The sequence below is a fragment of the Paralichthys olivaceus genome, chromosome 14, assembly GCF_024713975.1.
Source record: "Paralichthys olivaceus isolate ysfri-2021 chromosome 14, ASM2471397v2, whole genome shotgun sequence".
NCBI lineage: Eukaryota > Metazoa > Chordata > Actinopteri > Pleuronectiformes > Paralichthyidae > Paralichthys > Paralichthys olivaceus.
Window position 1 is genome coordinate 22,436,720 of NC_091106.1, and position 14,877 is coordinate 22,451,596.

The 14,877-nt window shown below is 45.5% G+C and overlaps 1 protein-coding gene across 1 annotated transcript in view; it reads right to left on the bottom strand.

Annotated features, from left to right (window-relative positions):
* Positions 1-784: 784 nt before the first annotated feature.
* LOC109641956 (uncharacterized) overlaps positions 785-14,877 on the bottom strand; it is a 44,323-nt gene continuing 30,230 nt past the window's right edge. The window contains exons 2-5 of the mRNA XM_069539223.1: positions 13,622-13,726; positions 9,744-9,880; positions 7,564-7,688; positions 785-4,876 (exon numbers count right to left, since the gene is read on the bottom strand). Of these exons, the coding sequence (XP_069395324.1) occupies positions 801-4,876; positions 7,564-7,688; positions 9,744-9,880; positions 13,622-13,726 (4,443 nt within the window). The 3' untranslated portion in view covers positions 785-800. The remainder of the gene's footprint in view (positions 4,877-7,563; positions 7,689-9,743; positions 9,881-13,621; positions 13,727-14,877) is intronic.

Consider the following 14,877-nt stretch of genomic DNA (forward strand, 5'->3'; position numbering starts at 1 on the left):
CGTATAATCACAACTAGACTGCTTAGATAAACAGTATATCTACTGTCATATACTTATATATATTATATATATGTAGACATAAAGCTGTAGGCAGGTTTAGAACAGACACTGCACTAGTTAATATTAACTAGAAACTCCGACATCTCGTTCCAAACTTTTGGAAAAACTGACGAGAGGAACCTTCTAGGTGTTTTCTAGCAGTGACGCAGAGGTTCAATGAAAACGTCAGGTCATCAGCTGTTGAGGCAACGAAAAGAGAATGATGTGTGAAGTCAGTCGGAGCTCTTAGTGAAGAAATTCTGTATTTATTACCACGGGACTGAAGATATTTGCACAGGGATGGATTTGTCCCTTAAAGTCACAAACCATAACATGCATCCTCGCAAGCAAATCATTGGTTTAAAATGCAAAACAGGACCATCGACTTATTTCCAGCGAGGGAAATGAGCCCAGCTGCGTGTCCCCGCCACGATCCCGCCGGCTGAACACCTGAGGCTCATTCTGAGCGCGTCTTCAGACTGATGAGGATAATTAGCCATCATCTCTTCACGTGTGAGTCAGTGCTTGTCGTGTGTGGATGAGGCTGAAGAGGTTACCAGAGGTTTGGCTGTGAGAAAGAAGGAGTTCTGTTTTTCTACTTAAGTCTCGTTAACCCTGGCGTTTCATCCTCGCCTCGAGTATGAAGGTAATGACACATAAAAGCTGCTTTCACCCAGCTGACAACTCTTTCCTTGGGAAATAGGAAAAATGTACCTTTCATGAGTTTATTTCTTTTCTTCTTTCAAAAAAAAAAAAGAATTTCAGAACAACACTTGTAAAGGCAAGACAGCAGGATGTGGTGGGGGATACAGGGACGGGTGGTGACTCTGCATGGGGTGAAACGTTGTTGCTATGGGATATGGACCGGGGGCATCCAAGAGAGGGATGGGGGAGGAGGTGTAGAAAGAGGGAGCAAGAGGCGGTGGAGGAGGTGCGGGAGGTGGATTAAGAGCCAGGGGACAGAGGTGTGGGGAGAACGAGGGAAGGAGCTGAGGGTACGACGGGACAGGGAGGTGTGGCGGAGGCGGGAGGAGGGAGAGGTGATGCTGGATGATGGTGTGATGGAAGGAGAAAGAAGAGGAAGGGGAGAGGGACGGGGGAAGGAGGAGAGGACCGTGGAGCGGGATGCACGACTGAGGAGGGAGGCCGTGCGGGAAACGAGGCCTCTTCTCTGGGTAGAGGTGTTCGAAATCAAACTCCTTCCTCCTCTCCCTTTCCCTCTCCTCCCTTTCTTTCTCCTTCCTCCTCACCCACTCCTTCTCCCACTCCTCCTGCTTCTCCTTTACCTTCAACCTCTCCGTCTCTCTCTCCTTCTCCACATCTCCGTCCTCCCTCTGCTTTGTATTCAACTTCAAGTCCCTCTCTTCATTTCTCGCCCTATTGTTATCAACAACTGAACAATCAGGGACACGAGCACTGATAGAATAATCAAACGGAGCGATGTCACTTTCATCGACGCCGCCGCCGCCGCTCCTTTGCTCCGTCCCACTGCAGATACTGTAATCAGCTGCCGAATCAGCGAGGCTGCCCGTCTCGACGCGGCCACATTTGTCATTTGCACGGTCGTAACCGCGATCGTGATTACACGTGTCATTGGTTTTACAGTTACAGCCGTCGTTACAGTCGTCTGCAGTCTCGCAGGCATCGCTCTGAACTGTGGCTTCCCCACAAACACGAGACGTTTTGCTGGAATCGGAGACTTCGAACACTTGTCCATCCGCACTGCGCTTGTCTTTACGTTGACAGTGAAGCGCGTGTGTGTGATTAGTGCTGCGTGCGATAGAGTCGTTTGAAAGTGCGTCCGCAGACGTGTGCATCGCGTTAATCCCTTCAGCGTCGTCTACGCGATCGGGAGCAACATCCTCGTCTTCATCGCTCTTCAAACTGCCGTTGTGGTCGTCCGCCGCAGCACAGACGCTCTCATCGTTCTGTTTTTCGTCACTCGGTGTGTTTCGACAGTCTACCTCAGTCCGGCTCTTTCCCTCAGCGCCGTGTGCGCAGCCATTAGCCGCGCAGCAGTTATTCAGTTTGTCCGTCGTCTCCTCTCCGCCATTAGCATTGGGACTCACACGATGTTGTGTCCTGTTGCAGTCCATGTTTTTGTCCTCTGCACTGCACCCCACCGTGTTGCAGTCGAGCCAAAGTGTCCGGGTCTCGTAACTTTTGAGTTTAAGCTCCTCAACGTGTTGTGCGCCGAGGTCAGAGGTCAAACCGACACCAGCTCTTTCCTGGCGCTGCGTCGAAACACTGACAGCTCTCCTCGCTTGCCTCCTTCCTCGCTTCCTTTTCTTCCTCGGCGTCGCCTCAACCTCCGGCGGTTCCCCCATCCTCTTGCCACCCGCTCCCGCTCTCTTTGACATCACTTCCTCTGAAATGGCGTCTCCGGGGAGGTTCACGTCTGCACCGGCAGATCTACTTCTCAGTTCTGTTTCTCTCTGTTGAGCCGAGCAGCGTGGCGCCGGGCCTAACACGAGATCGCTGTGTCCTACAGGTATTGTTTGTCTTTGACTGCACGCTGCTTCTCTAAAGGGAGCAGGGACGAGGCTAATCGCTGGAGCACCTGCTGTTTCCCTATGAGGTGGAGGAAGAAGATGAATTTCTTCCTCGCGTGCTGCGCCTCGACAGGCAAAAGAAACACAGCTAATCCCCGGGTTACACACATTTTCCTGAGCGGCTCTCATCCCCTCCGTCTTCCTCAGATACCTTTGCTCCTCATCTCGCCGCCCTTCCTCCTTCTCCACATGCGTATTTTTGTGTATCTCCTCCGTCAATCTGTCATTCTGAGCAGGGTCGGGAGTAATTGCAGGACAGCATGGCTTGTGTATAACAGACCCACGGTCGGGGCTAATCACTGAGTTACATGCTGCACCCCTGCAGAGGAGCTTTCTGAGCCCCTGGTCCCACCCGGAGGCTGATTGCTGGGATTGATGCTGCCTGGCCTCCTTTTTCACCTGCAGACACAGCTGGTTACACCGATTACACCGATTCACAGGAAGATTACTTAATAGCTCTCCTATCTTCTCGTCATTTCTGCCTGTTCTCTCTCTCTCTGCCTGATCTCCTCTTATCCTCCCCTCTTTTCTCCTCAACCTCTTTTCTTTCCCTCCTACCAGCCGATGCGCTGCAAGATTACTTAATAGCCCCTTTCCTCTCCTCTCCTCTTTTTCGGCGCCCTCTCTTTTCAACCTCTCCTCTCCTCTGCCTTCACTCATCTGATTCACAGAGGGACTACTTATTATTCTTCTTCCCCTTTCTGTGTCCTTTCTATCTGTCTCCTCTCCTCTTTTCCGCCTCCCCCTCTTCCTCATTCCCCTCCTCACCCCTCCCCTCCTCTTTCTCCTTCTCCTCTTCCTCCCGCCACTTCTCTGAAGGCCTAGCGCCGGTGCGAGGTGGCACTCCGTAGAAACGGGAACGAATTTTAAAGCGTTTTCATCACGGCAGCCAGAGCGATCCAGGACTGCATCGCCGCCGCTACAATGGGCTACAAGTTCCACAGGATTTCCTGCCTGTCCTCCTTCATCCTCCTCTTCCCTTTCATCTATCTTCACCCCTCCTCCTCCTCCCTCCATATCATCCTCCCTCTGTTGGCAGTCGGGTTGTTTGATCACAGATGGCTTTATTCTCTCCCTGCCTTCCTCCAGCCCTCCTTTCTTGTCCTCGCCCCTTTCCTTGGCCCTGTTATGTGCTCTGAAGTCGTACAGGAGAGGGTTGACGCTGTAGGAGATGGGGGGTGAGGTCTTGGTGTAACTAACCATCTCCGATGGCCAGAGAAGAACCCTGCTGCCGTCGCGGCTCAGCACACGACAGAACGGCTCTTTGGGACGACTTGGGAGCGAAGAAGGTGATTCTGATGGAGAGACGTTTGAGTCTTTGGGCGGCGTTTGAACTGAAGACTCTTTGGCGTCATTTAAAACATCAGAAAAAGATTTTTCAGGTTGATTTGTAGACTCGCCAAGCAGATCTTTCAACTCCAGGTTGGGATCTAACTCCATTTTCCGATTGTTCTCTTCATCGTGAGCTTCAGCCTCCGTGTTTTCACAGACTGAAGCTAGAGGCATGATAACACCTTTACAAATCTGTCCTGGTGTCCCTTTGTTGAAACAACGATCAGCTCCGGTCCCATTCGAGTCCTCACCTTCGATCACATTGCGATCACATGTAGAAACCTGGGCTCTGGTCCCAGAGAGTCCCTCGGTCCCTCTCTCAGTCGACCCGCTGGCTCCAGCCTCAGAGAGCTGGATTTCACTTTTACTCTCTAGGCGATCCGCAGCTACCAGATCCACGTTCGCGGATACCGGAGATATCTTCTCCCCGAGATCTTTTGTCCTTTCATTTGCCGTCACACCTTCGGGCTTCCCCAACGAGCCGGAGCCTCGTCCGGCTTGGATGAAAACGGCTGCTGATTGGTGGAGAAGCACGCAGCTTCTTTTAGGCAGCGAGAAGGACACGGGGCGGACTCTGCTTGGGACGGAGCGAATATCCAAGGCTGCACGCACACCTCTGCTGCTGAGGGTGGTGGTGTTTTTACTGGAGCTGTTCTCCGTGGCAGTCGTGGGGATTTTATTGGGAGTAACTGGGTCGTTTAAATGATTATGAGCCCGAGCGACGTTGTTAAAGTGTCTGGTGCTTGTAGAAGTGTTATCAGTGTTCATGATGTTGTGGGTGGTGGGGGCGGCCGTCAGGTCGTTGCAGTCCACACGGGTCTTGTCGAGGATGCAGGATTGAGCAGCGGTTGCGGCGTCGTTGGCGTCGTACACCCACTGTGTGTCGCCCAGGAGTCTGGTCTCCAGCGCAGGGTCCAGGGGAAGGAAGGGCTTGATCAGCGGAGTTTCAGGCTCTAGATTGAGGGAGAGCAGAAATAATTTCAGTGGTGGGAAGACACTGGTTTCATTTACATGCAAAACATAACAGGATTAGCTGCCTAACCTGAAAATAAAGGAAAGGAGTGGGAGGGGAATACATGTAGAAGAATAGCATTCATCTTCAAGACTTCCCAGCATACACTAAGCTCCTTATGCATTTATTCAGCGTTCTGCCTCTTCACCATTACTCTTTTGTTGCTTTTAACACATCAGAGGATGATTTATTGGTGTAGGATGGACGGAGATGAATGTGCAGCTCACTTAGAAATGGGACAAAAATTAAGATTAAGGTTTTTATTCCAACATGTAATATTCATTTTTTTACATTCACAACAGGCTGCCAGGCATTCATCTGCAGATGTGTCAGCGTGGTGGATGATTCAGACGATTATTTCCTGAGTGAAGTTTATGAGATGACTCAAATCTTTAAAAGTAATCCATAATGTGCCTTTCTCAGAGACCAGAAACCCCGCTCTGCTAAATATTGGAGTTTTGGAAGGGACGCCCCTCAAATGAATCATTAGTTCTCCAATACCAAACGTGAAAATATATTTAGCCTCTGGAGAGAATCGGCTTTAAATGGAGCTGTCAAACTTTTTCTATTGGTTTCAAGTCTAAAAATTGAAGAGGAAACTTTACTCAATCTGTAAGTGATATATTGTGGATCGTTTCTTTGAAATTATAGATGCTGCTGTAAGATTTCATGTTCTGCTTTCTTCATTTTCTGAGAAATAAATCTGTTTTGCACATTTCAGACGCTCTGAAGATGATATCAGCTCATGATTTAGAACAAATTTGGGCTGAACGTCAATTTTAACCTGGAAAATAAGAAAAGGGTTTATTCAGAAACTGATCTTCACGGTCATTCTGAAGCCTGTAGTTAGTTGTTGTGCTGCTGCAGAATTGCATTGTGTTATACTGAGAGGTTTTTCTAATAGAGCCTGACTGATTTGGAGTTTACGCGCACATATCCATTGTAGATATTGATTAAATGTATTTATTTATTATAAAGATATATTGGCTGATATATACATATGTTTAAGTTTCAATTAACATTAATAACAATACCGATGTGCCTGTAAAAGGCTCATATCGGCTGATTTTTATTGGCCGACCGATAAATCTACCATTTGATGTGACCTCACTGAAATAAATGGAATGCACCAAATACTGTTTCCATCAGTTTATACCTACGGGATTCACATGCGGTTTAATTTTGCCTTCTAAAGGTTCACCTGTATATCACCAAAGAAAGTAGAAATAATACACATCAAGTATTAAAAGTGGCTCCGCAGCAATAAATGAGAATATTCTAATGCAGAGTGATGACAAAGTGGAACAGTGCAATTTTATTTTATACATATACATGAAAAAGCCAAATCAACCCAATTTAGTCTAAATGGTACCTTTGTGCCTCAGCAGCATGCAAAGCAATTTTTTTCTCACACACACTCGTGCACGTCTCTCTGCAGTTGTGAGGACATTCATTGACATAATGCATTTCCTAGCCCCTTACCCTAACTGTGACCATCACAACCAACCCCAAACCTAAAACCAAGCCCTCAAACAGCCCATTGAATTTGTGAGGACCAACCAAAATGTCCTCACAATTATGGTATTAAACCAAATTGGCCTCATAACTATAGATAGACGTGCACACACGTGTCGCGGAGGAAAGGAGCTGGAAACCCTGTGAGTGAACAACTTGTTCGACCGCCTGCGCTTCGGTCGCCCTGGAAACGTATTATTCACTTCGTAGGTTTTGAGTTTCTCGCTGGCTTTCCCTCGCTGACTGAACCACCTCAGCTCTGGAGCGGCGAATTGTCTTTTTCTAAAAACAGAGTTAACAAAGTGCGTTGACTGCAAAGCAAGAATAAGATTAATAACAATCAGCAGGACGCTGAGTAAAATTAAAGGTGAAAAGATAAAAACGCCACATCACATGAGAGCAAATGGGGATTTAAGACGAGCATTATCTCCTCAGGTCGGCCGTTCCAAAGCCGAGGGTCCTGATGGCAGAAGCACCTTTTAGTTTAGTAGAGGATCTCAGGCTGCGTGCAGGCACACGAGGGGTCAACAGGGGGTCAGTCTCAGGGAACATATCTGTACCATCCACGTGTATCTTGACTGCAGCTGTTTCACGGATCAGTTTACACTCCAGCGGAGCTGCGTTACTGGGGCGACACAAATAATACGATCGCTTCCTCTGTTCTCTACTCAAAGGTCAGAACTGTCAGAACCTCTCTCAGTTGGTCGATGGTGGATATTTATGTGTCAAAGTTCACTGAAGTTAAATTCTAAGAGAATCTGGACTTATTTACGACTGCAAATCTACAGATCGCTGCAGTTTCCTCTTCAATCTATTGACTCCTGTGAAATTCGACTTTTTCAAGTGCTACAAGGCCCCTGTACTGATTTATCTTTTATTGTGTATAATTGCCCAGTACATGTTCCTGCTGTTATCAAGTCTCTTTCAGCAGACCATCATCATTCATTCATTTCTCAAATGTCGATAGAGATATTTCTGCATCGCTGCAGCAGACAACTCTCTGTTTAATCTCTCAATATGAAGAGTGATGTCCTCATCACCGAAACCAAACACACACTCATAAACTATTCAAGCAGCTGAGTCGACGCCTCTTCAGCAGATAAGAGTTCTTACTTGTTCCCAGCGTGGAGCCGCTCGTGTGGACGTCGACCCAGTTCTGCTCAAAGTCTGGTCGGCTCTGCTTCTCTGGATCCACAGCCACCGTGGTGGATCTGAACATCGGACCAGAACCTGGAGCGCTGAGGAGAGGATGAGAGGAGGAGAGGAGGAGAGGATTAGAAGGGGGCAAGTATGCAAGTAAGGATGCAACAGAAGAGGAGAGGAGATGAAGGGATGAAAGAGAGGTGATGAGAGGAGATGAAAGAAGATTAATGGATGAACGGGAGAGGAGATGAGAGCATGAAGGAAGATGATGATGGAAGGAAACATGGTGAGCATGGGGGGGTGAAGATCAAGAGAAAGAAATGAGAGAGGATGAAAGATGAAAATTGAGGGAAGAGGACGAAATGAGAAGAGATGAGAGGGAAAGGAAAAATGTAAGAAGAGAGGAGGACAAGAGGAGAGGATGAAATATAGAAGAGAAGGAGAAGACGATGAGCGGAACAAAGAAAAGGAATTATGGAAGAAAGGAAACAAGGAGAGAGGGGAAGGGGACATAAAGTGGAGGAAAGGAGAAAAGGAATAGCAAAGATAAAATGAGAGGGGAAATAAGAGAAGAGGGGAGGAGAGGAAACAAGGAGCCGAGCGTTGAAGGAGGTAGAGTAGAGGTGAAATCCAGCTGAAAATCAATTTGAGGTTTTTCTCCCTGAACCAACACCTTCTATTCGACGTTGGGCTTCGGCCGCACGTCGTGATTGGCCGTCGACACTTTACAGCCATTTCAATCATCCCCTGTTAAATGCTTTTTATTAGTTGCTGTGCCAACACTCATTGAAACCCAGGAGCGAGCCTCCTCTGCTCCGCTGCTGTATTTTTAGTCTCGTACAAAACAATGTCGGTCAGCACATCAAGTGTTTTCACTAATATGAATATCAATAATGTGCGTAGGCCCGCACTCACATTAATATTCTAACTTTGATGCGTGGAATTTAGAAGTGGTGGATGTTTGAAGGGCGTCTTCAGGGACTATTTTCTGGTGGAGGCCTTCGCTGACTCTCATGTATCGTACTCTATATATATTTAAAGAAGCCATGTTATCCCCCGTTTGGTCGCTCGCCAGACGAACTCTCCTCCTCGCAACATGTTCTCAGCCAAATGCACATCAGCTGTTTGCAGAGTTCCGTGTTTGTTCGTCGTGAGCTGCAGGTTTTCTGTTTGGCAGCCCACTTGATATCGGATGAGTCCCAGTTATCGGAGCTTCCCACCGGCATCGCCAGCTCGCAGATGTAGATTTTTAACGATATGATATTTATATTTCAGGAGATCTGATAGTAACACAGCTGCTGAGTTACTCTGACCAATATAAACACAGCAAGGTGTTTCCTGTAATGGATTATTCATCTGCAGCGAGTTTATTATTTCTGTAATCTGATGCTGCAACTGCACGAGACAAGAGCGGCTCAATGAAGCAGGTTGAAAATCAATAGGCTCTTTTCACCGAGGAAACGGTGGAAACAGTGGAAATTAAATGGAGAAACTAAACCGTGCAGCTGCTGCAGGGTCATGACGTCATGTTAACCTGCCTGCGTAAAGAGTCGAATGTGCTTTGGAAGAAGATTTTTCAAAGTGTTTTCAGGTTGAATGTGTCGGAGAATGAGTCGAAACTGCAGCAGCACCTGTCACAGTAAAAAAAGACTCGACAGTGAGGATGAGCCTGATGAAGGCCACAAGCTGGAATGCAATAATTCTAACCGTCCTGTAATCACGTCTGGAGTTTCGACCTCACTCTTACAGTGTGAACCTCATGTGGCGTGTCTGATGACGCTATCAGTATCTGAACATTTCACAAATACAGAAATCCAGCAGAAATATTAGCTTTAATCTAGAATCATCGTGTAACCGCCTGGTGAATATTGTCCATAGCGTCATTCTCAATGTGCTCATTCATGTGATTCATTGTCGATATAAACTATTGATTATTGTGGATTTAAACTTTGAATATGAAGCCGTGAAAGGTCATTTATTAAATTGATGTGGCCTCGTCTCTTTTGCCTCATGTGAGATAAATCTGCTTTGATTTGTTTTTACGATAAACTCTAATTTAAAGTTGCATAAAATTCCACCAAAGCCACCGCCCCCTCCTCTGTAACGATGCCTGTTCCACCTCATAACGTTGAATCATATCCGTCACTCACCACTCTCCTGTCCTCCTCTCCTCATGTTGGTGGAGCCTCCTCAGCACTCGCTCCTCTCTCCTCTCCTCCCGCCGGCGTCTCTTTCTCCTGCAGGCCAGCGCTCGGTAAAACTCCCTCTGCTTCAGCTCCTTCAGACGCTGCAGGACGACGAGCGGAAGCATTAGTCGTATTATTGTTATTTCAATAAGGAGAAATTAGAGGTTAAAACGGGTAAAAGAGTAATTACAGTTAAATCAGTTCATCACGCTGTCTGTGTGTGTGTCTGTCTGTGTGCGTCTGAGTGTGTCTGTGTGTGTGTTTACAGTACTTGTGCTTACTAAGGCAGCCTGTGTCAGCTTTAGTAGAGGCCAGAGCAGCTTAATTCACTTACTGAGCTCCGTCTGCAAGCCAGAGATACTGATACTGTGTGTGCATGTGTGTGCATGTGTGTGCATGTGTGTGCATGTGTCACAGATAATAATAATAATAATAATAATAATACCGGTGGGTGCACGTCACAGACAGACAGACAGCGAGGCGAGCAGAGAAACCAACAAATAGATAAACAGACCAAAATAGACAGATAGATAAAATGCAGAGGGAGGAAGACAGATGCAGTGTGTGTGTGTGTGTGTGTGTGTGTGTGTGTGTGTGTGTGTGTGTGTAGCCTCAGCACTTCTTGGAGTGTCTACATACAGTATGAAGGGTGGACAAAATGACAGCAAACCCCACAACAAACTGAAATCCACTGCAACAACAGCACAAGCTGCGACTTTAAAAATAACCGGTGAGTTGAATCAACACTTCAACGACACAGCAAAAAGAAATTGAAATCATGAGCTGAACCAAGCGTTGGAAGGTGCGGACGCCTACAGGCCGGTCCAGAAAGTATTCAGATGGTTCCACAGTCGGAACCAAATGGACCAAAGTTTGTTCCAGACCAAAGCAGGAGGGTCTGGTCAGGGGTTAGTGTCACAGAGCTGCTGCAGGAACACGTGGTGGCAAAGAGTCGGAGCCGACCTGGAAGTCTGCTGGTTTTTAGTGGAACAATATAAATTACAACCTTTACAAAGATGAGGAGTCTCAGTTCAAAGACTTGATTCACCTTTACCACTCATTCATAATAATCACTCAGTTCATTGTGTACCCAAGATAATCCACTAATCCAAAACAAATACACAACGCAGTAATAGTCCCCCTGAACATTAGATAGTACACACTGTGTCAGCCGGGACCCGCTTCACTGAATAATGCTGATTGTTGAGATGCTGCATATTTCAAAAGATATCATCAAGTGCACGGACTGATAATGAGAGGACGGGCCCTCGGGCACAAACACTGGGAAGGGCTTCCATCCTACGTCGCAAATTTAATTGCTTCGCTAATTTTTTTATACAAACTTACTGTTACACTGATGTGGAACTCAGTGTGCAGCTGCGTTAGACAGAAATGAAGAAACAAACACACAAGAAAAAGACGGTTTATTTAGTCACAACACAATTCAGACACAAGGTAAATGAATGTGCTTAAATAAGAAGGTAAGAAGATATTCAAACTCCACGAAAAGTGCTGTGAAGAGGAATAAATGAATGGTTTTAAATAAAACTATAACATTTAAGAAACAAAGTATATCAGTTGTTTAAATGGAAAATAATTTAACAAAAAGCTATTAAATATAAAGAGACAGGATAATTTTAAAAAGTGTGTAATATAAAGCAATAAAGTCACATTAAAATTGCAATTAAAAGACAATAACACCACTCAATTAAAAATGCTTTGAAGAGACATCGAATAATTAAAAAATGGTTCATATTAAACAATAAATTCACATTAAAACTGTATTAAAAAGACAATAACAACAAGGGAATAAAGAGTAAAACACTGAAACATGTCACTGATTTGAATGAGCTGACTCCGGTGGACGTTTATTCCACAGGTTGGAAGCTGAGGAAACTAAAAGCTGCTTCATGTCTCTCGCTGTTGGTTCTTAGAAACGCGGAGTTTCCGATGAGCGGACGAGTCTGGGCGATTTATAACGTTCAAGTGGATCAGAGTTGTGTTTGGTCCCGAGACCGATTAGTGCTTTATAGACAAGTAATAGGATTTTAAAGTCGATGCTTTGCCTCGCAGGACGCCAGTGCAGTAAATTCAGGAGCGATGTAATGTGCTCCACTTCCCTGGTGCTGGTGAGGACTCCGGCCGAGCTGCTGCAGGTTGAATTAACACGTCGATTGTCGTATAATATTCTGCTGTGAATAGACACATGCACAAGTTTGTCTGCGGCTTGTTTAGACAGAAATCCTTTAATTTATGTGGTTTTGTAATTGTCTTTACTCGGCTGTCGAAATTCAGGTCCCACACCAACGTTCTTGGCTCGAGACGTAGTTTCAAGGTGAGCGCTGACTTTTAATTCGTCTCCTTTGAGGCCAAAAACAATTGTTTATGCTCGCTTGCCTCGAAACTATTATCAGAAACTGCATCAGACTGCTCTTTTTCTAAATCGTCACCAAAAAAGGTGCCTCGTGTTTTGCAACCTGCAGGAAGTTCTCGATCTGATCGGCGCTCTGAGCTGCATAATGTAGGATAAACTGTGCACAGTGGTTTTTCCACACTCTGTCACAGCAGCACATCAAGGCCTGGTGTCGTCGACGCTCTGCAAACCACATCATTTCCAAAAGAAGATGAGGTCGAGCCTGACAGTGACTCAGAGGTGTGTGTGTGTGTGTGTGTGTGTGTGTACGCTGCAGAATTGTACAGTCAGATAAAATCCTTTCCCTGCAAGAGTTGCAGTCTCAAACAATGCGCCCTAAATGCTCTGCAAGTAAACCTAATAAGTCTGACGCAGCTAAACTGTGGGAGATATTATTCCTCTTTCATCGGCAGCAAGTGAACAAATGATAATTGCAGTGAATGCATTCCTCCCGGCACCAATCATTCTGTAAACGGTCCAAACAGCTGCAAGTTCCCTCGGTCGCCTTCCTGCACGTCTCACTGTGGAAACAAACTCTTTATAAACTAGACTGAAAGGAGAAAATGAGTCACACCTGACTTCTTTCTTGCTGAGTTTATTATTGATAACCAGTTTTTTTTTTATTATGTAATCAGCGCAATATGTTCTATTGATCTGAACCCAGAACGAAGCGCCGTTATTGCTTTGATGTCTAAAATCGCTGAAGCATTTTTTTTTTTTTTCCTGATCATTAATAGTTTTATAGATTCACTTACGTAGGAATAATTCAATTTAATCTTATTTAATTCAAGTAATAAGCATCATATTGATCAGATGATTTCTTCTGCTGGTCATAATATAAAGAATAATTCAACTGGAATTCTATGTTCTGAGCATAATCAAAAACAAAAAATCAAAATCATAAAAATCAAATATTGCTTGAAGGGAATTCTGCTCATTGATTTCTAGCGAACACAAAAGATGATGAACTTGTTTTCACCTCACGCAGAATATTTGCTGCAGGTTTTCTCCCTCAGTGAACGGAAACATTTAATAAATCTCCTCTGTCGTGTTTCTGCACAAATTACAATATAAAAAGGAATCGATCACAGAAGACACGTTAAAGAAGTAATCATGTGACGTCTTAGTGGGCTGCGGCTAATTATGCTTGATGCTGATTGGTCCGAAGGTCTGAGGAGCCTTTCCACACCTGATATTTGACGATGCAGGTTCAGTCGTCACCAGAGAAGAATCTGTTTGTGTGATTTTGTCGACCACAGTGTGTTTTTGTTGTGCTGTGTAAAAGAAACCAGAGTCGAGCGGTCGATGCGTCTCTGGGACGTAACAAATCCATGACCTTGGTAAAGAGTGTGTGTGTGTGTGTGTGTGTGTGTGTGTGTGTGCGTCAGGACGACCCCTGGCTGCCCTGACACGGTGGCGTGTGACTCACCTGCTTGTGGTGGTGGTCGTAGGAGTTGATGTGGTTGTCGTACTGTTGGTGTCTCACGTACTGCTTGTCACACAGCTCACAGTAGAAGCTGGAGTCGGCCTCCTCCTGGAGAACGAGAGAAGAGGGAAAGAAGGTTTTAATAAGAATGAGTTTCCGTTTTGTTTTACTGAAACGTTAACGAAACAAACGTCCGTTAATTTATCACTTCACGATGATTTTCATTTCGCTCAGACTCAGGTCACATGTGCAGTTGTGGTCAAATAATCCATTAAGCATCGAGCGGTGATCCATCTACAATCTTTCTGATATTTGATAAATGGTTCGTTGAGTATTTTGACATTTAAAGAAGTTCCTCAGAAACTGTGATGGGCTCATTATTCTGTCACTTTATCAACCGAACAACCAAATTAATTAACGGGGAAACTATGTGTTGATTGATTGATAATGACGATCATCGTTTGTCACCTCACTCCACTTTAAGTTATCGCCCCCCTCAGAGAAAAACCCTTCGGCATATTTTCTCCATCGTCTCCATTTGACTCCATAGGCGCCGATTAAACAAATAATAAGAACATGTAGAAGAATCCTGTTCACAATCCGTCAGGTCAAGAGAACAGAAATAAAAACGCGCTCTCCGCGTCTTATCAGACAGAACCAGAGGAGGAGCTGTCGTATCTCGTTTGCATAATTATAAATCATGACTTTGTTGCAGAGTTGGTCATAAAAACAAAATGAAAAAAGAAAATCTGAGTGTGTAGGTGGGAGTGGTGAGTTACAGTCACAGCCAGTGTCGCTCGTAAAGTCTGTTTATGGGGACGTATATTCATCATACTCAGGCTTTTAATTTGTCGCCTGTCATATACTGTGTGTGTGTGTGTGTGTGTGTGTGTGCGTGTGTGTGTGAGGGACTCAGGTATTACTCATGTTGTGGAGACCTACATCTCTTTGGGACGTCACAGGGACTTGTCTTCCTTGTGAGGACAAGAAGTGAGTGGCTCCGTCAGTTTCAGCTGCGTCCGCTCACGTTCAGAAGACGTAAACAGAGATAGATATAAAATCAGAACACTGAGAGACGACTCGGGTCTGACGTTGAGCCGGATTGATTCTTAGGTCTCCAGGAAATGAATGTAAGTCAGTGAAATTTACTCTGAAGTCAAGGCGACCTGTGTGTGTGTGTGTGTGTGTGTGTGTGTGTGTGTGTGTGTGTGTGTGTGTGTGTGTGTGTGTGTGTGTGTGTCTTAGAGTTTGTCATGTGG